Source organism: Falco peregrinus, chromosome 13 (genome assembly GCF_023634155.1).
Source record: "Falco peregrinus isolate bFalPer1 chromosome 13, bFalPer1.pri, whole genome shotgun sequence".
NCBI classification, from domain to species: domain Eukaryota; kingdom Metazoa; phylum Chordata; class Aves; order Falconiformes; family Falconidae; genus Falco; species Falco peregrinus.
This window is the reverse complement of record NC_073733.1, coordinates 9,154,734-9,179,435: the sequence shown is the minus strand read 5'-3', so window position 1 is coordinate 9,179,435 and position 24,702 is coordinate 9,154,734. Positions and strand designations below refer to the sequence as shown.

At 38.8% G+C, this 24,702-nt stretch overlaps 1 protein-coding gene across 1 annotated transcript in view; it reads right to left on the bottom strand.

Moving 5' to 3' along the window:
- Window positions 1–23,925, bottom strand: part of RADX (RPA1 related single stranded DNA binding protein, X-linked) — a 28,567-nt gene extending 4,642 nt beyond the window's left edge. The window contains exons 1-13 of the mRNA XM_027791928.2: window positions 23,204–23,925; window positions 22,263–22,405; window positions 19,778–19,970; window positions 16,406–16,514; window positions 16,166–16,257; window positions 15,949–16,071; window positions 14,688–14,795; window positions 12,966–13,133; window positions 12,270–12,430; window positions 11,584–11,795; window positions 10,359–10,427; window positions 5,141–5,220; window positions 787–1,080 (exon numbers count right to left, since the gene is read on the bottom strand). Coding sequence (XP_027647729.2) covers window positions 787–1,080; window positions 5,141–5,220; window positions 10,359–10,427; window positions 11,584–11,795; window positions 12,270–12,430; window positions 12,966–13,133; window positions 14,688–14,795; window positions 15,949–16,071; window positions 16,166–16,257; window positions 16,406–16,514; window positions 19,778–19,970; window positions 22,263–22,405; window positions 23,204–23,759 — 2,308 coding nt within the window. The 5' untranslated portion in view covers window positions 23,760–23,925. The remainder of the gene's footprint in view (window positions 1–786; window positions 1,081–5,140; window positions 5,221–10,358; window positions 10,428–11,583; window positions 11,796–12,269; window positions 12,431–12,965; window positions 13,134–14,687; window positions 14,796–15,948; window positions 16,072–16,165; window positions 16,258–16,405; window positions 16,515–19,777; window positions 19,971–22,262; window positions 22,406–23,203) is intronic.
- Window positions 23,926–24,702: the final 777 nt, after the last annotated feature.

The following is a 24,702-nucleotide window of genomic DNA, read 5'->3' as shown; positions in this document are numbered from 1 at the left end:
ATTATGGGAACTTAAGGTGAGCATTGTTAGGCCACGCAATTTCCTTCTCCTTTTAATGGGAAAACAAAATCAAACATATTGATATCCCACAGTAATGCTAACAGATGCACACCAATATGCATATTTGTATTTTAACAAATAAAGATCAATCAGCTGATGCTTTGTGCTGACAGAAGCAGCAGAGCGCAGTTGAGTATAGCTAAAATACAGCCCTTTGCCTTTCTTCCATAGTAAAAAACTATTTAGGAGCAACACTACTCAAAAAACAGCTGAATGAGAATAAAGGTCAAAAGAAGCATTTATAGGTGTCCTTTTCCCTTTAAGAACACAAACTTTTTTCTGATGAATACCTCTCCAGCAAGAAAGTCAGCTGACAATCAAGGGCAATTGAATAATTTACCTCATTATGTCAGACTGGTTGAATACTGAACAGGACCCAATTGTAAGAATCGGTAGCTTAAGGACTACACACATTCTTCAAATGATACAGATGAACCTATACACAAATTTGCAATTATATGAAAAGTGATACTAGAACCAAGATACTCAGTCATTTTGTTTAAAGGTATTTTTAATATTTACAGCTTTCCAGTAAAAAATTATCCTAAAACACAACTAACAAAACCCTAAAATGTCACTCACTCATTTTTTTTCAATGTCAAGAATCAACTGATTAGAGAAAACCATTCAGTTTCTGACAAACCTTCATGTCATTCTCAATTTAATGTCGCAAATATCTTAGTGCTCATTTAACTGTTTTTAGAAGCTGAGCTACCAAATACTTACCCAGAACTGTTACTTCATAATACCCGAAGCCACTAGCACTTTTAAATTCATTGATATTTTCACCTGTTCCTGTTTCTTTTGGCTGGTGCACTGCTTCATGAAGGTTGTACTGTTGCATAAGTAAGTCTTTGTGCACATAATCAAATTTACGTGGGATGCTTTCTGGGAAAATTGTGCTGTGATGCAAATATTTCATTAACTTGTCTTTCACTTGAGCCCACAGGTCACTCTCCCATGAATCACAAACTCTTCTAGTCTCTTCAGTTTCCAACGTGTCACTCATTCTTTCTCCATCTATTACAAACACAGAAAATACTTAGTTTCTTACACGCTCGTAGAATTGTATCACTTCTCTTCTAGGTCAGAAATATTTTCATTGGAACATTACAACTACAAAGACATGGCAGAACATTCAAAACATACAACACAATGAATTAAAACAGAGTTGGAATGTAAACTGTTAACCTTAGAGGCTAGACTTGTAGTAAAAAGACTTAATTCACCACATGAAGAGCATCATCGTGACTTGTTTTTGGAGAGCACGTAACTTGTTTAATGAACAGCCAGAAACCATGAAAACAAGTTTAATATGGGTACAAGTGAAGGTAAGTTTTTCCATCCCTTGGACAATAACTATACGCTTACATTGAGTACCATGCTACATTTAAATTTTCTTGCTGTACAGTGATAGCTCCACTCTTCTTTCCTATTACGTGTCACTTAAGATTGTTAGTGGCAAAAACTTACACAACCAAAACTTCCAATTCTGAAGCCAATCCCCTCCCCCTCCTTTGATCTTATCAGAAAGTTAATTTCAAAATACTCCCAGTACAGCCTTGTATCTCCTCCATCTCCTGTGAAACAACTCCTCTCATCTAGTAGCCTTCTGAACTGGGTATATTGTCCACCCCAACATGTCTCTGTGAACATACGCTGTTTTACTTTACCTCTTTTTAGTGTCATAACTGCTATGACGGAGTATCAGGATGTACATAAACGAAGAAACCAGAACGTACACAGAAACTTGACGCAACATTTGCAAGAACATTCAACAAGGGAAATAAGAATTCTGCTGCATTGAATTAGACAACAGCAGACAGTGAATTTAAAGAAAACTGACACAAGAACTTAAATTGAAAGTGTGCTCTGGGCTGCATAAAGCAGTCTGCAGTATTTTTTTCCTCACAGAACTGGAATTCATCATATAAGGTAAAGAGGCACATGAAAGCTGCTACATGAAGAAACATTCCCATTCTCCCCCCCCCCCCCATTTTATTTGGAGAATTACAGCATTCTCTACAAGCACAAAGAGTATATATATAGTATAATACTATACATTAGCAAATAAAGTACAAAAAAGTTTCAGAATGTAAGTAGCGGGATTAAAAAAACCCACCTTTGTCTTTCTAAAACTTCAGTCATGACTTTACTTTTCTATCTCAATGTTATCACTGCTGGTGTAATTTGTGTGTCTTACTTGTATGCTCATTATTAACTTAGCATAAAGAGATGGGTAGTTAGGACAGCACAGTAGCAACAGCCACCACTGGTTATATATAATAAAAATAATATATATATTATTAAACAGTGAGATGCCGAAATCTTTAACAATCTGACCACACTTTAGAAGAAACATAAAGCAAATGTTTGACCTCCTCTGGCTCCAGAGGGTCTCTTGGCAGCGAAGACTACCTTCTTCTTTAAACCAATCAAAAATACACAAATGCCTATGGTGAACTTTAAACACGTATTTCCCACAAAAAGCAACTGAGATGAACCTATTTTGAGTTCAATTAGCAGAATGATTTTTTTTAATCTACTGTATAATTACAGTATACAACAGGATTTTTTTAATGTAAAAAATTAGAAGTTAATTTGGTTATCAGCCTACACTGTTACTATAAAGTTTCTTTCTTGCAAAGTTTTGTTAGTAAATCTGAGTCAATACATTTCTGCTTTACAGTTACGTTTTATGTTATCTTACAGCACCAACTGCAATCTTTTACTCCTTTGTAGCTCTTGCAAAAAATAGCATCTGCAGTAAATGAAATTCTAGTTAAGTGAACCTTATCCTCCACCCCCAAAATATTTCAACATTTAAAAAATGAATTTTAATAATATATTTTGTTTTGGATATCTCTATCACCTATTCCTGTACATCTATTCAATGAATACTCAAAAAGTGTTACTTTGATGCAGGCTGATACGATACGGAGCTGCTAAGAGACAGAAGCATCAGCACCTCTAATATACAGTTATAAAAGGGGCGGGGGGCAGGAATTTTCATGTTTCCATAAATAGGCTCTAAAGGCAGTCTCCCTTGCTGGTATTTAAAACCCCAAAACCTCTACCTGGGACCATGGTAACAACACTATGAAGCTTAGAGCATCACTTTTCCATTTCATATGGTACCTATGACCTGCATATCAGTAAATGGAAAAATAAGTATATGATACATAATTAATAAACAATTTCAGGATACTGAAATAAGGTATCTTCAAAAACTGAAGGAACATAGCAAAGAAAAGTTTTCACTTTGATATACATACAGCATAATTAGTAGGCTTGTTAAGCAAAATATAAACATGCTGTTATTTAGATAAAACTAGCATCGGCTTAACAATTAGTATTTTATGTAAGACTAATAATATTGCCAGGAGGACTTAAGTTATGTGAGAAAAAAAATATGTGTAACATTAGTAGCTACATTTACTAACACATTAATATAATTATAGCATACTTACTTTAGACGACAGATTGATTCATTTATTTTGGACTACACTCAGCCAATGGAAGTTAAATAGGGTTTCACATGCAGTGAGGAAATACCAGTGTAAATGATATTTTAATTTAAGAATATAAGCATCTAAATGTATCTGTATATTAGATATAAATATTTAAATAAAGTATCTATTGAAAGATTTCTTTAGTAATTAAAAAAATGGGAAGATGTACAGTGAAATACATGCCTCATTCCTTTATCTGCTTTTAAAAGGTTGGTTTTTAAACCACATAGATTTATTCATTTCATGAGATCTACATGATACCCCAACAATTCTAGAGAGACTAACAGTATAGTACAATAAACTCTACAGCTACCAGAACTTCCTATAAAAATAAGATCAGGTGAGGACACTCAATCTCATTTCTTGTTTTTAAAAGCAACAAGAAATGTCACTGAAGACTAACAACCAATAAAGTAATTAATTATCAAACTTGCTTAGGGATATGCTTTCTTACTTTTGAAGAACAGATCTCTACATAGTGCCTGAGGCTGCTCTTTCTCTGGAATAAAACTTTAAACAGTTCCCTACACAAATTTTTCGCCAATTTGAAAGTCTCCTGATCATTTCAGTCTCTTAAAATATTAAAACACTTGGGAAAATCAACTGTAATTTCTATTGCTTTAAAGCAGCATAATGGAATAGACCATCATCAACAGGCTACAAAGACAACCTATCGCAGTCATTACTAAATTAAGATGAACTGCTACCTTGCAAAAATAAAAGGGTGGACAACATTACACATAATATAGCTACACACCAAAGTAAATTGGGAGATGTTAATGTTGGGACAGATGCTAGTAGTAGACAAAGTTTTAGACAAAATTATATGACTCTGTATTGTCAGTTTTCAAAAGAGGAAAACATGTCAAAATATTTATATCAAATAAAAAAACAGACCAAGCTGCACATAATGACAACTGACAAGTTAAATTTCTTTCTCCATCCAAAATAGATGTCAAGAAACTAAATGCATGGAACATGGGTGGGTTTTTTTTCGACTGCAGAGGAAGAAAGAAAAATTAATATTAACTTCGAAAAACCCCTAAACAAGACATCATTCTTATTATTGGCTTGTATGTTTCATCCATTTCCTCCCCACATCTTCTATTTGTCTTTTTAATTAGGTACTCACATAGCTTTGAAGCTACCTTCCCAGAGAGGGACAATTTTATCACAGGCAGATCACTATAGCAAGAAAACTGTCAATAGAATATGTGACGTCTTATGCTACTAAGTGCTTCTGAAGTACAAAACTAACTTAAAACGTGTATAAAGCAACACTGAGAATTTATTCCCCACACTGGAAAAAAGCCCACCACTGTCCTTCCAGCCATCCTTTAGAACACATCAGGGACACAACTGAGCAGAATGACATTAACAATATGTTGCTACAGTGGCTCCCTAAAGGTTGATGCAGCCGGATGTACAGAACTGTTTTGACAAACACGGGTTAGATACATGCCAACAAACACGGGTTATAAGGATATCTTTGTCGCCTGTTTTGCACCTGAAGAGCAGAAGCAGGCTTAAATCTCCTAAGGTTACGGCAACAACTATTTGCAACATACCTGTGCAGCACTGTAAACTGTCTGATACAGCCTGTCCATTTTTATCTTGCACAAAATCTTCATGTTGAAATTCTTCCAAGCTATAAAAAGAAAGTTATAGTGTGTGTGTAGATATATATTTTTAAAACCTATTTAACCTCAAACACTATGCTGCAAAAATTCAAACCTTGACAGATTTCAAGTGATAAATGATACAAGCTTGAATGAGTGAGCACTAGTACCTGGTTTCATATCACCAGACTTGTAATACAGCAGCTTGACATAATGAGACCTACTACGCTCGGTAAATCACTTTTGAAGAGTCTAGGACAAGAACTGCTGTATTTCTTCGGTTTATGAAGCAGATAGCCAACTATTTTACACTCAAAACCCAGCGTTTGTTGCCCTCTACCGGGCACCGACTGGCATCAGCGTGTGACAAAGCTGAGCAGCACAGATGGCCAAAAGGTTTATGACTCGATTCTAAAAAATGGTTGCACAGCATGCTGCTCCACTTTCACATCAGCACCCTTCAGCAATCAAAACCAAAGCATGAATGGAGCGGTGCCATCACTCCAGAATCCAAAATGATAGAGAAATTCCAAATATATTTTTCCCTTTGGATACACTACCGTGTTGTAACAATCAGGTCAAATCAAGCAAACTACGTTTTTGTTTACTTTCATTTTTAACCATGAAATTTTGAATTAATGGTAAGCAACTATTCTCTAACACTCTCAAATGAATTACCAAGGATATTATGCAGGAGACAAACGTAACAGATACTCTGCAGCCACAACACGGTAAAATAAGCTCTTAAGCTCATTCATTCTTTTCTTTGCTCTATTCCTCTTGCTATAAACTCAACATGATACCTGTATAAACTTTGGAAAAAGACTGTCTTGATTATCTTGCATCACAAACTGAGACACGGGCAAGACCTTGTTAAAGTACCATTAAAATTCCAGACTACCAAAGTAGTTACTAAAAAAAGTTTTTAACTGTAAATACGCAGACAGTAGAAAAGGAATCAAAGGCAACCATGCTGTTTGGTGGAATATTCTCTATTTCAGTCATAAGGATGTACAGGGTTTTTTTCCCATTTTTCCCCATTTCATACTAGGATATATCTGGAAAATTTCAAATCAATGTTTCATAACAAATGGCCAATATCTAAAACCTAGTGAAAAGATAAAAGGAAATGCATTGTGGATTTTGAGTATGAAAGCATGTTTTATGAAATGCACTATCCTCATGATGTGGACTAAGTACTAGAGTGACTTTCTCGTGATCTCCAACTTAGGCACAAAAGAATCCCCACTCCAGAAGCACAAACTGTGCAAATGAGGTTCCAGCCACCTAGTTTTGTAAATAATAATAATAAAAAAAAGATGCCACAGAGAACTCTAAAACAGCATGACCCTACTTGCATCCCACCACTCACACAAGCTTCTGAGTATAGAGTTGTGCTGAAGAGGCTGGTAAACAAAAATTGTGTTTGTTTCTATGTGACCTTGTAGTCCAAAGTATTTTTCAAGTTTTCAGGTCCAGGGCAACCTCAGAAAGGTATATGCAAGATGTCAGATCTAAGTTTATGCAGTGGTATTTTTACATTTTCTGATGAAAGGCAGCAGGCAAGTTTGTCTTTTTCTAAGATGACAATTCAGTAATTACATTGTACTTTCTGTGGCATTATTTCTAGATAAAAGAATGTTTCTGTGAAAATAGTATCTTATGAAGAATTAATTCCCATTTCAAGAACCATAATGGAAAGTAATTACTGCGTATGCCTAACAATAAATTGAACGTTTACATACCAGCTATATTAATACATTTTCAAGCCATTAGAAAACATTTTCAAAAGTATTAACAACAGTAGTCCAATTAAAAATTAATGTCCACAAAACCAATTCTCACTTTTGAGATTTGGACTTCTCAACAAGAAACATGAAATTCTAGCACAATGTTAGGAAAGGCTTGCTCAGAAATCAACACGTCAAGTTAGATACCTGCCAATTTCCCTCTTAACTAAAGCAGAGGATTAAATCACGTCATACTGCTGACAAGTTGGTATTATGGAAATGGTTTCTTTTTCTTTTAAAACTGTCTAGTTTTGGACGTGAACAGGCTCCGATTTAGAGCTAGTAAAGCCTCTGAAAAATCTGAAAATAACTTGTCACAATTTCTCCCCACTTCATTCAAAGATCTGTAGCTGGGATGATTTCTCCTACCTGCTTGACATTCCTACAGGACTGCTTTGTGCTGAACGTGTGTACAGTGTAACTTGGGCTAGGTCCGTAAGGGAAACCTACGCACAGTTTATATGCTTCTTTGCCAACCAGTATGTCTGCAAGCCACTTCCCATAACCCTAATTCTTCCATTTACGGCAATATGCTGTAACTGTTGTGCACCAAAACACCTACATACCTATTTTGCCCATGCCAGCTTTATGAGAACTTGTGCCATGCCAAATTTGCTATTCCCAGCCTGCATTCCGCAGACTCCTTTTCACAGATGCCTACTGGCAAAGAGCCTTTATTGAGTATTTCTAGATGCACTGATAGTCACCTTTTCAGTCATTTTACTTTAAAGCACTGTCAACAAAAGTAACATTAATCAAAACAGATGGCAGACAAAAACTTCTAGAAAATATTGGGAAAATAAGCATGTCTTGTGCTTCATACCTATTTCCTAAGCACTGGGACTAAATGCAATAAATAAAATGAAGAAATAAAATAGTTACAACTTGTAGCTATACTCAAATGATGCAAGGAATTGAAAGTGCCTCAAAACACTGCACTCACTGATAAAACTAGTAAAAACCTTATTTTGTAGACTGGTTTGAAATCAACTTGACTCAATTGTCACGACACCATTATGGTACATGCATCTACCATGGTAAGTAACAGAGAAACCAAACAGCTTTCTACAATGATTTGACAGGTCTACACAAATTGATTGTTGATATCTACCAATTTCTCTCTGAATAAATCTGATTTACATGAAGAAGCAGTCTGAAGGAAATGTCAAATTCTGGGAATCTTTCAGTCACGCAAACCTCAAGCTGAATTCCCCCCTACTATAAAACCCCCATCCCTTAGCTCTCATCAGAAGGGAGGGAAAAAGAAGAAAATAGTTTAAGTTACGTAAACATTCAGAAGCAAAACTGCAAGGATAGAAGCATACAAGTTACTTTCAAGCAGTGTAGACTGTGAGCATGTAATGCACCAGCAACTCCACGGTAACTGCACTGCTAAACTTAGAAAGATTAAAGGAAACTATTGTGTGTTTTTTCACTTCCATGTAAAAATAAGCCTTTCTGAAATTCCTGATCTTTCCCCATTCACAATAAACGCTGTCAATTAAATTACACTAGGCTATATTAAATACTTAGAAGTACCTTTACGCCAAACGTCTCTACTAGCAAGGATATGAATATCAGCAATAATATTAACCAGTTTCCTCTTACCTTGTTCTTTCTGAAACCCTTAATAATCAGATAAATAAGTTACCTCAAAAACGTCAGAACTGAGGTTGTCAATAAAAAGCCTTAAAATAAGATTCTACTGTTCAAAAACAAAATTTTACAAATGCAACCACATGCTGAAAAACTGCACAAAATACTTGACACAAAATAACCTAAGCTAGAATATATATTTCAAAATATATCTCTACTGTTGCTATTTCATCAACGTATTAAAATATTTCAGTGAGAGCTGACATTCTGCTACTTCTGAGCAACAGAACAGAAAACAATGCAATTTGAAGGTATGGCAGGCTAACTTTCTATTTTTCTTTTGCTATTTGGAGAATTCAGCACAACTTCATGGTTAATTATAGAAATACACAAGTTACCTTTTAATTATATAGAGTGAAACAGCTTTCCATAATCCAACACAGATTTTCTCCTCCTTTAGTTGGGAGTTCTAGCACTAATGGCATAGAGCAGACACACGGGTAGCGAGGAGAGTAGCAGATTGAGAAAAGCAGAGAACAAAGTAAACATGCCTTAACTTTTTGCTTCACTTTTAGAAATGGGGAGAAAACGGTCTTACCACCCGCCACCCCCAAGAAAAAAATAGAACATTTCTCAGCAAGCAAAAGAAAACAGGATTCCTCACATCCCAAAACCCCTCCTGATTTTCCTATGGATTTGTGCCGCAAGTCCCAGCAAACTGCTCTACCACCTGTAGGGATGTGACCTTAAAGCCAGGTGTCACACTTTTAATGAACAGGCTGCAGAGCCAGGCAACCAACTCCCCTAGAAAATGCAGTGTCTACCCAAGAGGACCAGAGGAAAGAGACATGTAGGTTCAAAACTGCCTCATTTATCCCACAGAAGAAGCCTTTGCAAATTAGGGAAGAGGTGCTACAAGTAAACTAGGAAGGCAACTGAGGGGTATACATACTCGTGACACAAGCTCAAACGACTGCTGCCAAAACCCCCAAAATCCTAAGTTACTGACACCAAAGAGCTCAAACATTCAGCTTATCCAAGCTGTGTTTGAAACAAATGACAAGAATTGATGGCCCTTAAACAAAATGCACAAAGGAAAGTAGCTTTTAACCCCAGATTGGCAAATATCAACATTCATTCAATTTTCTTAATAACTTCCCATTTGTAGTTATTTCATTAGGTTCCAAACTTGTCAGGACTCTGGATTTCAAATTCCTATCCGTATTTTTTTTTTTTAATCCTTCTCTGGATGCCAATCAAGTTCAATAAAAACTTGAGTGTTGGGTAGTGAAAGGAGCCAAGTGGCTTCTCAGGGACAACTAACTACACTAACTCGTCTGTAGCATCAAGGATGATGTATGCTCAGCCACTGCTAGCAAATCCATTAATGCTATCACATTTTTCACGCTGCATGCTAATTAAGCATCCCTCCCTCCTACCTTTGACTCTCCTACTTAAACTGCAGTCACTCTGAAACAAAGACTACATATATTACTCTGCTTAGCATGATGGACCTCTGTTACTATATGTTCCCCAAGTAGCACTAGTAGCAGTATAACGATATGTTTAACACCACACTCAAAATCATGTTTCAGAATAAAATAATCCAATATATTTGAACTAGAATCAGTGCAGAAGAAGTGAATAGAACGTACTAAACGCTATCCTGGTCTGTTCTTTCACTTTACTTCCATATGATTCCTGATCTGTAAAAGTTTCACTTCAAATACCTCTGTTTCATCATTGCAATTATTAAATATAATTAGCTTCACATGACTTACCGAAGTTTTCTTCTTGCAGACCGTGTGAAATAGGAGCAAGATGATACAGGAATAACAGAGGCACCTCCCCTTAAAGTAGGAAATTCACCATTATTTTACACTACTTATTTAAATAGAAATACACAAAGCAAAAAACATGCACGTTTTTAATTACAAGCAGAACTAACCTAAGACACACAAATGTTAGGATTTTTCTTATGGCACAGAAATCCACTAACAAGTTTGCTGTAACCCTGCCAAGACAGAACTTCTATTCATCAGGATTTTCTTAATTTTTCATTCAATCCTAATCATATTTCTCTCATTTTCCCTCAAAATGTTCTGAATACCTGCCCTATTCCCACATTATGACTTTTGGACAGGAAAAGTGGAAAAGAGAAATATATTCTTTACAGCATGAGAAATCCACTAAAAAAAAAAAAAAAGTAGTGACGGGCTACATTTCTGCAATGTTAAATCTGTCAATGTATATACCAGGCTTTTAATATACCAGTGTGGGGTACATTAGATTTTGCACAAACATTGCCACAAAGGGCAACTGCGTACAAGCAGATATTTTACTCTTGTATCTAGTATGGCTGTATCAGACAAATTACTTTGTTTTATTCCATTTCCTTGTTATCAGACAGATATCCTTTGTCTACATCTGACTAGATGTAATACAATTTTATGAAATCCCATCACAAGCAAAACATAGTACCAAAAGTTATTTCAAGCCTTTGGGTCAGGACATCACCACCACCTACTTGCCTTTCTGACAGCAAGTTACAGCTACATGCAGTACATTCTATTAACCAGGAAGAAAAAAGTTTGGCATTAAGGAACAGGTATACCAGATCCTGATTCTGCACTTTCAGTGAAGAAAGCTTATTTCCTCACACCACTGTAACTTTTGCTTGTTCCACAGCTACGTCACTAAACTATATACAATTCAATTATTAACTACTTTTATGCCAAATCTGTGATATTATCAACAAAGTAACATAAATATTAATCAGAAGCAAGCACTGCAAACCAGAAACCTGCTTTAAATCAATTCCTCATTAGCCTGAACAGTATAACTGTCATCACCTTAAGCTCTGAAAAAAGTACCTACCTACCTTTTAAAGATTAAACTACATAGGCCATTAAAGCTTTCTTACACATTTTCTATGGCCTGGGCTGTGATCTGATTTCTTTAAACACTTTCTAGAACATCCACTACATATTTGCGAAGAGAGCTTACTGTTCTGCATCTGTATTTAATCGGCATGGTATCTTTCTCTTGGCTGAATTCTTTTTTGACAGTGCAGCTTGGTGCTGATGCTCTTCCCCAGGAGTGTAATGTGGCCCCAGAACAGACATAACTTCTTCATTTTGAAGGTTGGTGTTTCTTCCCTTGTGAACATGGTCTTCTTTGGACTTTGCAGAACTTTCAAGAGACTGAGGAGTATCTTTCTGCAACAACAGTAAATTGTGTAAGAGTTTCAAAGCACTTAAAGCTATTGCTTCCCACTCAAAAACCTGCAAGTTTTAAAGTAGCTTTGAAAGGAACAAAAAAGTTTACCCTACCTTTTGAAAATCATGTTATATCTAGCAGAAATTATCTTCTAATGGTATTAACAAGATAAATTCTGTCTAGAAAGTGACAGTGAGCATGCTGCGGTAGTTGCCAAGTCTCTCACACTCTAATATGCATTAGGTTACCCAGTCAGTCAAACTAGTAACTTCCAGTTACGTAGTTTTACAGAGGACTGCCATAACACTTTCAGAAAAGCACCAAGACATTGCTTTTTTAAAAGTTCTAGATTCTCACTTTCAAAAATTTTGCTCTCAAAATGGCAAGTGAAGTTAATCACGAGGCAAAATTCTCCATCCTAATTACAATCATAGTTGCTGAAGTGCTACAGGATTCATTCTCAAAGACTGTACCTCAACAAGCTCTACTCCTGAGGCTTCTTCAGCTGCATTGCTACATCTGATATACCTTATGGCACTAATAATTCCCTGAACAGCAATGCGCTTGCGTTCTCTGTAGTGCAAGGCTTCAATCTCCTTCCCCATTTCAGCTATGGCTTTCAAAACTGTTTCAACTGCAAAAAAAGAAATTTCCACATAAGTTTTAAAGAATGACAATATCAAAATGTCTGAACACAAGACTCAACAGAAAAGTAAAGATAATTTGTTACTAAATACTAAATTGATTTAAAATCAAATTTTGGAAGATTTTTTGTTGTTTACACCACATGGAAAGACCTTTAAACAATAAACCTTTTTAGCTCAAAAGCTTCCCCATTATCAGATATCTCAGTTTCAGGTAAAATTTCTAATTCACTGTATTCTTCAGTATAACAGTCTTTAATTCTGATTTAGCAGAACATTCAGAGTAAAACTTCCAGGCAGATCTGTAGCTCATGTAAGCTGCGACAGTTCTGCAGCTAATGGTGCCGTGATACTTGATGTAAGATGAGGATTTAGCCTGTAATACATTCTAGTGTTCTTAAATGATATCAAAATTCATGTAATTACTTATTGTAACTGTGCTGCTTTTTAACTGATACTTTAACTGCTTCGAGTAACACCAAACTGAAAAAGGCTACAAATCTTAGATACTTTACGGTATGATACCTTTATTGTTTTTACAGTATTTCAAAAAGTTACTTGGAGGTCGTGGAAAAGGATAATAGCCACCAATGACAGTTTTCTTCATTTGATTAGCTTCGTTTTGTGTTTTAGTCCATTGAATGAAGTTTTTCACTTTAGTATCCTTGGTGTATGGCTGGCCCTTGTGCCACCCTTTTAAAACAAAAATAATCAGGTTACTGTCATCTGTTCTCAACCTGAAACTATCCTGAACACTACACAGAAAAAATGAATTAAGAAAATCTGAACTAGAGAATACAAAAGACATCTTTCCACTTGTCAACCATGTTTTATCAAATGGGTATCTTGAATTCCTTGACTAACAGTTGCATTTGACACTGAAAGTTAGACAGCTGTTAAATAATAAAAGGAAATTAAACAACTAGTAAAAATGCTACTAGAACACTTTCTCACAGAGGCATACAAACTAATAAAATTATCAGAAACTGTTTTATTAGCAGGAAAGAGCAGACAAATTATCTTCATAAGGTTCAGCAAAGATTGTTACTGACAGGTAATTGACAATTCATTGTTGGCTGGTTTGAAATCAAGATACAGACTAAATACCAGTTTTATCAAAGAAATGGAAATCTGACCAAGTCTATGTATAACCTCTGAACTGAAACAGATCTTATCCAATGGTTTGCAATCTCCAGCTGTAGTTCTCATTTAGGACCCAAACAGATTTAAAATGAACTAAAGCTAGAGGGGAAGAAAGCTTAAGTATTTAATTAGAAAATTAAGCACAAAATATACAGAAGGAAAGCAAAGGAAGAAAACCTCCAACCTCTCAAACATTTAATTTAGGAGTAAATTAAATCATTAGAAACCTAGCAGCAAACAGACTAGCTTGCTTTGCTAGTCCAGTTAAGCACAACACACTCTACTTAGCTTGTCAGGAAAGACCATGTATATAGAACTGACTACGTTCAGGTACCTGTGCTAAAACGCACATAGTTCTCTCTGTTCCTACTTGTCAGTGGGAAGATTGAGACTGGCTGACTGATACGTTAGGAACATGTAGGAAATGAGCTGAATAAACAAAGATATGGCTATTGCATTTTATACTCCTTTGCAATTAGGTCAGTACATCACTTGCCTGTAACACTGCTATAATCTGCTTCCTGATTCAAGAGCAAATATAGTATAAACAGCTGTGCCTGCTCCTGCCTGTGACATTAGGAGTGATGGTATCTAGTGGGCAGTACCACAGGACCATTAAGAGTATGGTAACTGCAGGTGGGAGTACTCAAACAAGACTATGTCAAAGTAACGTGCCTTCAGCGCAGCCCAGAATCACATCCCTTCACCAGACCACACGATCTAAACTTAGGACAACTATACCTCTTTTTTTTTTTTTTTTTTTTTTTTTTTGGTAATAAGGAAATCTATAAGACAGAAAAGCTGCAAGTGATTTTTAATGTTTTTTAAGGAAGTGGCAATCTGCATTGCTACGCTATCAAAGATTTAAAACAGTTTGAAAGAATAAGTAAATATATGACTTAACCTAGTAATACTTTGGTACTTTTTCTAAGGGGCACCCATTAATGCCTCACAGGAATGCAATTTGCCTTTTTCTTTTTGCAATGGTATTATTAACTTAAAAGTCATTTGTGACAGGGCAACTAATATGCACTGATTATTTTGTTGTGAATGACAAAATCCTTACCAAAGAAGTTAGATGAGAACTACATAAAACTGGGTTACCTGTAATGAATATTTGACTTTCATTTGAAGTCGTAAGGTAAATTGTGCTGGAAGGATTCTCAGTGACGTCCCGCATCACTCTCATCTGTGTACACACCAAATATGTCACTGGAGAAAAAAAAGCCTTCGGTTTTTTTCCTGGTATTTCATTGCTTTTAGAATGTCAAGACTGACACATGCTGGATTAATTTTAAAGTGCTCTAAACAAGACATTTTAGTTCTTGACCCTACAAATGCTTCAGCATGTATCGAACCTCCATTATAAATTACAATATAGAGATGTAATTAAATTTTCAATTTAATAACTGTGCAAGGAAATTTCAGCATACATATTAGGACTAAAACATGAGATACTTCATCAGGTAGGATACCAATGAAACAATAGTAAAAATAGGGATATTAGATGACTATGTTTCCTAAGGATAAGAAGCATAAAATAATGGAAAGCACAAGAAATTATGACATGCCACTGCAAAACTTCTAAACAAGAGTACAAACTCACTCTTTCATTAATATCTCAGTTAAACACTGGAATGTCATTCTTTGCCACTTCCCCAAAACATTTAAGATGAATACAGCCATAACCTTAACAAGGTTGTGCAGCTGGTCCTGCATCATATGATATAGAAAAATGCGTGTGACACCAACCAGTGTTAATGGAAGAATGAGTGCTTGGAGGAGAACAGAAAGAAAACAAGAAGAGATATTTTAAGTTATTTTAAAATCCCTCATTAAGGATTCCCCAGATTGAAAGTTATCATTCTTAGCTCACACACAGTAACTAATACAGCTGGATGGTGACTGCTGTTCGGCCAAAAAATATTTACTCAAAGAAATGAAGCTTTCCCACTTTCACATCTCCCTCCAATCTTCTTAGATTATCCCCATCTACATAAAAAATACTTATTTACAGGAAAAAAGGATTAATAGATCTGACCAGCTGCCTTATTTATTTGCCTCTGATGCAAGAGATGTTGCCCCAGGTGCTTCACTTAAATTTGTTTGACATTAATGAGATCAGGTGAACCCCAGGCCCATCTGCCCATCTATCTGTTTAGACTAACTTGCAGATTGCAGTATGGTAAGGGTTCCACATATTTAAACTATTTTTTTTTAATTTCTGATCAGCTATTTTCTGTTTAAGGAGATAAACCAAGTAATTGTTTTATTCAGTGGCAATTATACTCACAATTTGAAATTAGCAACCAACTAGAAAAACATTATAAATAATTATCAATAAGTATTATAGAAAGATGAATACTTGGGTGGATAAGCTTAAACACATCTGGCTGAGAAGTTGCAAATATTTCCAGTATGAATGGTTGGTCTGAGGTCCCATCAACGGCATGTGCCCAACGATAGAGCCAGAAATCTTCACCATGTTCTATATAAACAAATAATAAGAAAAATGTATAAGCGTTTGTTCAGAAAGTTAAAAATTGTTTGATAAATTCTGAAAGTTATATTTATAGAAACACCTCTCTTTCTTGTTCGTTCAGCCCTTCCTACAAATGTCACAAGACCAATAACATCACAGGAATGGTTGTTCGGTAAGTCATCCAGTTCTGACCTAAAACAAAAACAGAACAAAAAAAGTGGGTATTTGTCATAAAGCTTTCTCATAAATTTTTTTAAAAAAAAAACATTCCCAATTAACATTCAGCGTAACGTAGCAAAATTTAAGGTCCAGCTTGAGAACCAATAAAATTCTATTTTACCTTGTGATAAACCGGTATTTAACTTCAGGTAATCCCCACTCTGGCTTAACAATTTCTTCTGGAATAATACTTATTTTAGTGGGAGGGTTTCGAACATTAAGGCTGATTTCTGATAAAGAGAAAAAAAGTAAAGCGCGGCATGAATACAATCTAAAAAAAACCCACACCAAACACTTAAAAAACCCACAAAAAACTCGAGGCAAAGCATCTCAAACGAAGTATTCCAACTTTGTCTCACTACGTGTGAAATTACTAATAAATTCCTCTGACTCTATGTTTTCATCAAAATAAAGTAAGGAATTCAAGTACAGCATTCAACAATGCAATTTTAAAATCTGAGCAATGCTGAACTTTCCAATTCCCTACAAGAGCCAATTAGTCCTATCCAGCCAGGTATTTTAAAAACCAGCAACAGAAACTAATATTACAGTACTGATTAGATATAAAGTACTTTTTATGCTAGCTTCATTCTGAAATGTCACCAAGATCTAAAACTGATTTGCAGTCAACGAAGACAGAACTTGCAGAAGAGAACTACCACATCTGATACCAGTTCAGGTAGTTATTAATGTGACAGAAATATGCCACAGCCATGGAGGAAAACAAAAGGCCCTCTCACATCTATTCTATAGTACCTGAAAAGTTTAATTTATTAAGCAGACTGTTTAAATGCTGAACAACAAACATGGTGGAGCACTGGGGGAAGCGAGGGGTTCTGTGACCAGAAAAAAATACAGGAAGAATGGCTTCAGCACCTAGAATACACAAGAAGGTACCCTATTGTCTGTACTCATAACAAGACCAATCTTGCTGGTATGAAAAAGACAGATTCTGATGAAGTTTCTACAAGATGCCTGGATTTGGGTAAGGGCTGATTCAAATAATGCACCCAGAAAAGTAATTAAATAGGTATAAATAACGTATACAATTGTTTATGTAATTATATCTGACCCCTCACCCTAGCAGTGAAACATTAGGAAGATGATATACTTGAAATCAGATCCTCTACTGAAGAACTTTCTTTTGGCTGCCTTCTAGAAATGTAGTTGGAGGATAATTGCGATTTTGCACATAGTTGTTTCAGGACAGAATCTCAAGAGAAATTTCCTGAAAACAAAACTTTCCTATGCATCAAAACTATTTATCAATTGTTTTGTCATCTGAGATGAAATTAAAGTCATAAACTTAAACTCAGGACTATACCCTGGCATGATTCAGAAGCTAAGGTCAGCCCAGGCTATTTGAAACCACAGTTTCTGTCAGTACCACGTAAATTCAGTGATCTATGAAATGCACACACTACCTAGTAGTGGAATTCAAGGTGTTTGTACTAACTATTTAAGCTCCAAAGGACTGAGATTCTGAAACAGCACCTCTCAGCGTGTCATGCAACACTGCAGCTGCAAACAGAAGTAAGCCATGCAGAACTCGCTTCACAGAAGTCTAGGAAGAGGCTGGAAGTGTACTGTCTTGCAAGAACTCCGAATTTGGAAAGCTCTTTGCCACATGGCCTTCTTTAACCCTCCAGATATATTTTACAACATTTGCAGATGCATGGTTATAAGGTAACACTGGAAAGTTGAGATTTGATGGAATTAAAAATTGGAAATAGATGATGAAAAAAGTTAATTGTTACTTAAGCAATTCAGTGTAATTTGTTACTTTAACTAGCTAGCTGAAGAACTTTGGGAGCACTCATTGCGTGTACTTAACCCCCCCCCCCCCCCGAAATATTGCCCCATATCAGGCATATACAGAGATATTTATATTAATGGAGTAATTAGCAAGGCATTAACTTTCAATTAATCCAAACAAAAAAACCCAAAACCACAACCCTCACACACCAGGAGTTGCATAAAATCAATTTTAAAACTGCTCTAGAAATTTTTCTGGATATTCTGTTCTATTTAGACTCTGTCTTATAGGACATTTGGGCATGAGATCTATCAGTGCATGGTATTATATGCTTTGTAAGTTCATATCAAGATAAAAATCTGAGCTTTGCGCTGAGAAAAGAAATAAGATACTGCACATACATTGTGCAAAGATTACTAATTTCTACAGGTCATCCACAGTCTGAAAATACACCATGGCACTTTACTACAGACTGACTTTTAATTCTTCTATTACATGTCTATTACCATGTACAGCCCACTGGCCTGATTTTCCATTTTGACTTCATTAACATTTCTACCCCAATAACGCTTGCAGAAATCAGTACTGTAGTGTGAATGAAACCATTAAAACAAAATCATATTTGCCTATAAAGAAAGTCACTTCAGGCAGCATATTTTATTCTGTCCTTTTCCCACAGAAAGGTTTGTGGCAATTATAATTGTTTTTAGGGCTAGCTTGTAATCATCAGCAGCTTCCCTCACAAACCTCCATTTTTGTCTAAACATTTCTCTCTCCTGCCAATTCAGCACAAACACTTCAGACATTAAGATCTGGTTTTAAGGCAAAGATACATTAGGCAGAGTATACACTGCTTCTAGCAGTGAAAATACTATTTTTGTGCACTGTAGCAACTGCATTAGGAAACTGTCATCGTTAGTAAGTTATACATACATCACCCTTCACTAACACACATACTGGTTCAAGAAGTTACTGGAATTTTCTGAATGTTGGCTGTTAATTTTTTTCTGAGTATAAAAACACAAAAGGGAAAAGAACTCAGATTCAGCAAAGCAGGAGAGACACCCCCCCCCCCCCGACGCTGACCAAGTCCAGTTTGAAAGGGTTATTATTGTTACACTGCAGCACTTGTATTTCTGTGGCATAGCTCCTTTGAACATGTCACATTAAACAACTGCAAGGACGAAAATACTTTCTCATAGCCAAAGAATTTTGTTCATATAAGCGCTTCCATGGTGTTGCTGTTTCGGCATAGACAGTCATCAATGCACCTTTTTATTCAATGGAGCTTTGCAGATAGTCTGGGCCTTGACCACATACACTAAAGTAGTCTAAAGTCAGATCAGGTAACAATGTGCTTCAATGACCTGGAAGAAGGTGTAAGCAGTGCACAAACAATACCTGTATTATTAATCAGGAAGCAGAATCAGATTAAAATTCAGTACAAGAGGCCTGTCTTTATGACCCCAATACCTGAAATCAGGGGTTAGATTTTTATTTATTTTTTAAAGAAAGGTTTTAACTAATTTTGGTATTAGGCTTTGTAGACACAATCCAAATCTAAACAGGGAACAGTAAGAACTTGGATAATAAGGCACCTTTCAAAGCTAATATTTAAGGATATATACCTTATCAATTCATTTTAGCTGTGGATCACCTTCTATTTTATTTCTATGAAGAGCTATCTTTTTACAGCTATATTTCATGGAATCAAAACAAGTTTCTGCAATACTTAACCAATTGTAGCAAATCTCTTCATCTGTGAATCCCCTGGGGTTGGCTGTGTTTTAAATGGGTAACTGGCTTTGATAGCATACTCTTCAAGAAGAAGTACCGTGCCAACCTTAATACTGTTATACCATTCAGGACACAGTGAATTCCACAAAACCATTGACATCATGCCTGAACCATCAGCAACTTCAAAGTAAGCCTAAAGAAAAAAAAAAAAAGGAGGAAAAAAAAAATAGAGAGACAAAATACATTCATCTTTTATTTATCATCGTTCTGGTACATATTTATTTTGGATAAAGCATCAGCTACTTGACTCATGAAAAATTTCTCTGAGGATTATAAATGGGTATAGAACATGTTCCAAAACTTGTACTGAATACTAGAGTTTAAGAAATCCCCTCGTTTCCACATAAGAATTTTTCCCCAGCAACTCCAGCCCAAACTCTTTATCGTTCCAGTGCTCAGTAATTGCACATGGTGTCAGTTTCACTCTGTGGATTTTGGAGGAGGTTGGGGAAATACCATGCAAAAGAAACAATATTGAAAAGATGCTTCTGTATCAGAGAGAATGCTGTATTTAGAACAACATTTCAAAATATCCATGAAGGACAACTGTATTTTGGAAGTTGAGGTCTTACAGAAGCATTTGCTAAACATTATTCTCAAAACACAACACAAATCTTATTTTAGAACAAAAGAAAAAATGCAGAAAATTTGCATTGCAAACCACTCTTTTCATTGAAGTTTTTTTCACGAAAAAGCTTTCAACCTGTTTGGTTGGTTTTTTTTTAACCGGGTGAACTTTGAATCCCTAACCGAGCAGATCATTGAGCAGTGAAAAATATTTTTAAATGCTTCTATAATGGTCTTAAAAGGTAGTAATCCACTGGAAAAAAATCTCAGCTCCGTCAAAATGCTTCATTTTATCCATTCACCTGCCAGCCTCAAAAAAACAACTGCTTCTGTTCCAACTACAATCCCACTCTTCTTTAATTCTTGAATACATATAACACCTTATGTGTTCTTCCCCCTTACTGCTTCTAAAACCCTTTTCCTTATTCCAAGTTCAATACAGAGATTATACAAATCAACAGTTGTTAGTTCATTCTAATATTCCTAATTAGTCATGAACCACGCATCCTTGAAAGTAAGGTGTATCGCAGAATCTTTTGTTATCCCATTATTTTTATTGAATAACAACAGTTAGGCACACACCACTATCTAAAGGAGGAATGCATAAAGGAAAAAGCATGTAAAAACCTGTCTTCTAACTTCTTTAGCTAAATTGGCTCTGCACCCAATACCAGGAAACGTGGCTGATGAACTGTCACAAAAGTTAGGAGTACCTATCTAGACTGTCTACTGAGAAGTAGCTCCAATAAAAAGACCCAGATTTATCTTCACATGCAAAGGGAATGGAAATGTGGAATAGGAGGGCACAACAGTCCTTCACTAAGACATTTCATTTCTCTCTCTTCCCATGCAAGAATTCATGAGTTATTAGAGTCTTTGTAAAGCGTTGCCTGTATGGATTCTGGCTGGGATAGAGTTTATTTCCTTTGTACCAGCCTGCATGGGTGACTAAAATAGTGTTGCCAACACACCAATGTTTTAGCTGTTGCTGACCGGTGCTTGCATGGTGTCAAGGTCTTGCCCTGTTTTTCACTCTGCCACGCCAGCGAGTAAGCTAGGGATGGGCAAGAGGCTGGGAGGGGACACAGCTGAGACAGCTGATCTGAACTGACCAAGGGGGATATTCAATGCCACGAGACATCACGCTCCGATATAAAATGGGCTGCTAGCCTTCCCAAATACATCTGCATCATCTGACTTCCCTGCCCACCCCTCTCCCCCTTCATCTTTTGAAGCTGTCTTTATCTCAACCCATGGGTTTTTTCTCACTTTTGCTCTTCCAGTTCACTTCCTCACTCCCCTAGAGAGGGCAGGGGAGAGCAAACGACCAGCTGGTAAGTGCTTAGCTGCTGGCTGGGACCAGCCTACCACACCTCCTCTCTCTGCTTCGAGAAGCTCTACGCAATTACAAGTAAAATATATTAGGAATCACAGGTAAAATATATTAGGAAAATCATTAAGAATGTTACAGTAAAACAATCTATCTGATAGTCACCAGGTGAGAGAATTAGGGGATACAAATTGTTACAATTTATTTACCTTGCTTTTTTTTTTTTTACATCCAGTTTCCAAAGCATAACCAGAAACATTCAAGCTATTAAGCTACTAAAAAACACCAAATACTTTTTTTCTTCACAAAAATCTCAACTGAACTATAGTAACTGAAACATATCTGCCAAAGTTTGTACATACAATCACTAAATTCACCATTCCCTGCTCCAAAGAGCTCAGCATTTTTACGATAAAGTAGCTACAACGTGAATCTTAACTTTATGTGCTTACTGTATAGGAGTAATGATTTCCAAATACCCTACAGCTATGTGTTTGCGTGTTAAAATATGTATTTATCGCTCTTTACCTGATAAGGCATATCCACTTTTTTCTCTGGTTTCCCGTAGTACCTTAGTCTAGATTTGTGCAGGACTCTCACAAGAAGCGGATGGAAGTGAACATTGCTTCTCCAGGTCATTTCCAGCTGACCAAGAGAAGTCAGCTTGGAGACTAAGGTTAGAGGAAAAAGAAAAAAAAAGACCAAAAAAGAGCATTTGTGACTGAGCATTTAACTTTTCAGGAGTAAAGTGCACAGGCCATGACGTCACGTGTACTTTCTTAATGTTTCTAACATCTAAAAAGGCTCACTTGCTGATAGCATACCCTGTGAAATCTTGTTCTGAGCTGTCTGCACACAGCATAGTTTTCTTTTAAAATCGAAAGCGAGAGTGACAACACGTTTAAAATGACACACAAGTGTCAGATGTGCAGAACAGCTATTACAAAAGACACAGGCGTTAGCCTGCAAGGGCATGACGCCTGTGCGAAGTCCTGCTTATAACTCGCTCCTCACCAGGCTTTGCGGACTGGCCCAAGCCCCTCGGTGCTGACCGCATTTTGGATGGCAGCTCCCAGGTGCCAGCACCCACTCCCACAGACCAGTCGAGAAACTACTACCAGAAAGGATGTTCCCAACACCTCAGAAGACCAGGTGCAAGCACCATAGCTAGGTATTTTCAGTCAGATACTAATTTTGTCAAATACAGACAAAACTTATTTTGTCAAGTTTAAAAAACCCTCTCAGCATAGCACAAACGCGTCAGCTGTAATAGGTACAGCAGGTCCAAGGTGAGCAGAGGGCCGCTTCAGGCTGGGGAGCTCGGCCCAGCTGGCAGGCAGTGTGGCGACCGCGCCTTCTCACCTCACGCGTGGCCCGGGCGGCTGGAGCAGGCCCGGCCTCCTCAGGGTGCCCCGGGGCTGCCTTCCACCTACATCCCCTGCTCCTACAGCCGCCTGCTCTCCACTTACCGTCGACGTCCACCCGCGCTTGGGCCTTCTCCGCCACCCACATGTCTCCGTAGGGGTCCTCGTTGTTCCACAGCGGCAGGTAGTGCTGCCTCTCGCCGCGGAGGGGCTGCCGGTGGTGGCAGGTCGGGACACTGGGGGGCTCGGCCGCCCCCACCGGCTCCAGCTCCTCCAGGCAGAGGAACCCGCAGTTGAGGCGCTTCTCGGCGTACAGGTAGGAGCCGCGCGTGAGGCGCAGGCGCGTGCCGGCCCGCAGGTGCCCACGCTGCACCAGGCCGCTGAGGCGTGGCGCGAGGTGGCAGCGCTCCTGGCACTCGCCGTCCGCCAGCGTCACGTCGTACCAGTACTGCGGGGTGGCGCGCGGCAGCCCCTCGCCCAGGTACCGCTCCACCGCCACCACCGTGACGGGCGGCGGCTCGGCCGGCGCCACGCTCAGCTGCGAGGAGCCCTGCGCCTCCTCAAACACCCGCCGCAGCCACGAGGCCTCACCGGCCGCCGACCCCCGCCCCTCCTCGGCGGGGTGGGCGCTGCCGCCGCGCTCCGGCCCGGGGTCCTGCATGGCAGCTTCTTGGCGGCTCCTCCCCTCGCGCCGCGCCCGCCGCCGGGGGGCGAGAACCGGGGCCGGGGCCGCTGCTGGGGAGGGGGAGGACGGCGGCCTCCTGCTGTCACGGGCCGAGCCGCCGGGCCGCCGCCATAGCGCAGGGGCGGGGCTGGTGCGCGCGCGCGCCGCGGCCCATTCAAAGCTCCCAACGGTCACGGAGGGGGAGAGGCGGGGCCGGCGCGCGCTGCCGGCCCCGGGGGCGGGGGACGGTGACAGCAGAGCGGCCCCAGCGCGGACAGCACAGCGGGCCGGGCCGCGGAGGAAGCGGCGGGGAGAAGGGGCTGCCCTGGCGTCCGGTCCCCCCCCGCCCCCTGGCCGCTGCCGGTACCGCAGGGCCCGCTCCCCCGGCGGGCCGGCGCCCCTGGCTTCCCTGGCGGAGAGGCGGGGGGCTCAGGGCGCGGGGGGGGGGGGGCGGTTGTTGGCCCACGGCGGGGCCGGCCCGCGGGTGCCCCTCCGCGCCGGGCCCGTAGGCAGCGGCCGGGCCTCCCGCTGCACCTGCCCCGGCCCCGCGGGTGCGCGGTGCCCGGTACCGCGCCTGCCGTCAGGCGGGACGCGTCCGTAGGGCGGTGAAGCGTCCAGCTCCTGTAACCGCCTTCACCCTCCTCCTCAGGCGCTCCTGTATGTGAACTCGGCGTTCGAGTCGCAGCCCAAGTCCTGAGCAAGGCTGGCGTGGCGGTGCCTTCTTTCGTGGTAAACATGATCTGTTGCGTTGAGCGATACAACCTCATTCACGACTTAAAAACGTGAACATTGCCCGAACCCCTTCTCACCGAGGTTGTTCAGGCTGTGACTTCACGTCACATCCAAGCCTTACCCGAGAAGTTTGTGGCACAGGCTTTTTTCCCCCCAGCTATTAAAGGAACCTGTGGATAAAATAACGGTGTGTGGCCTGTTCCCAGCT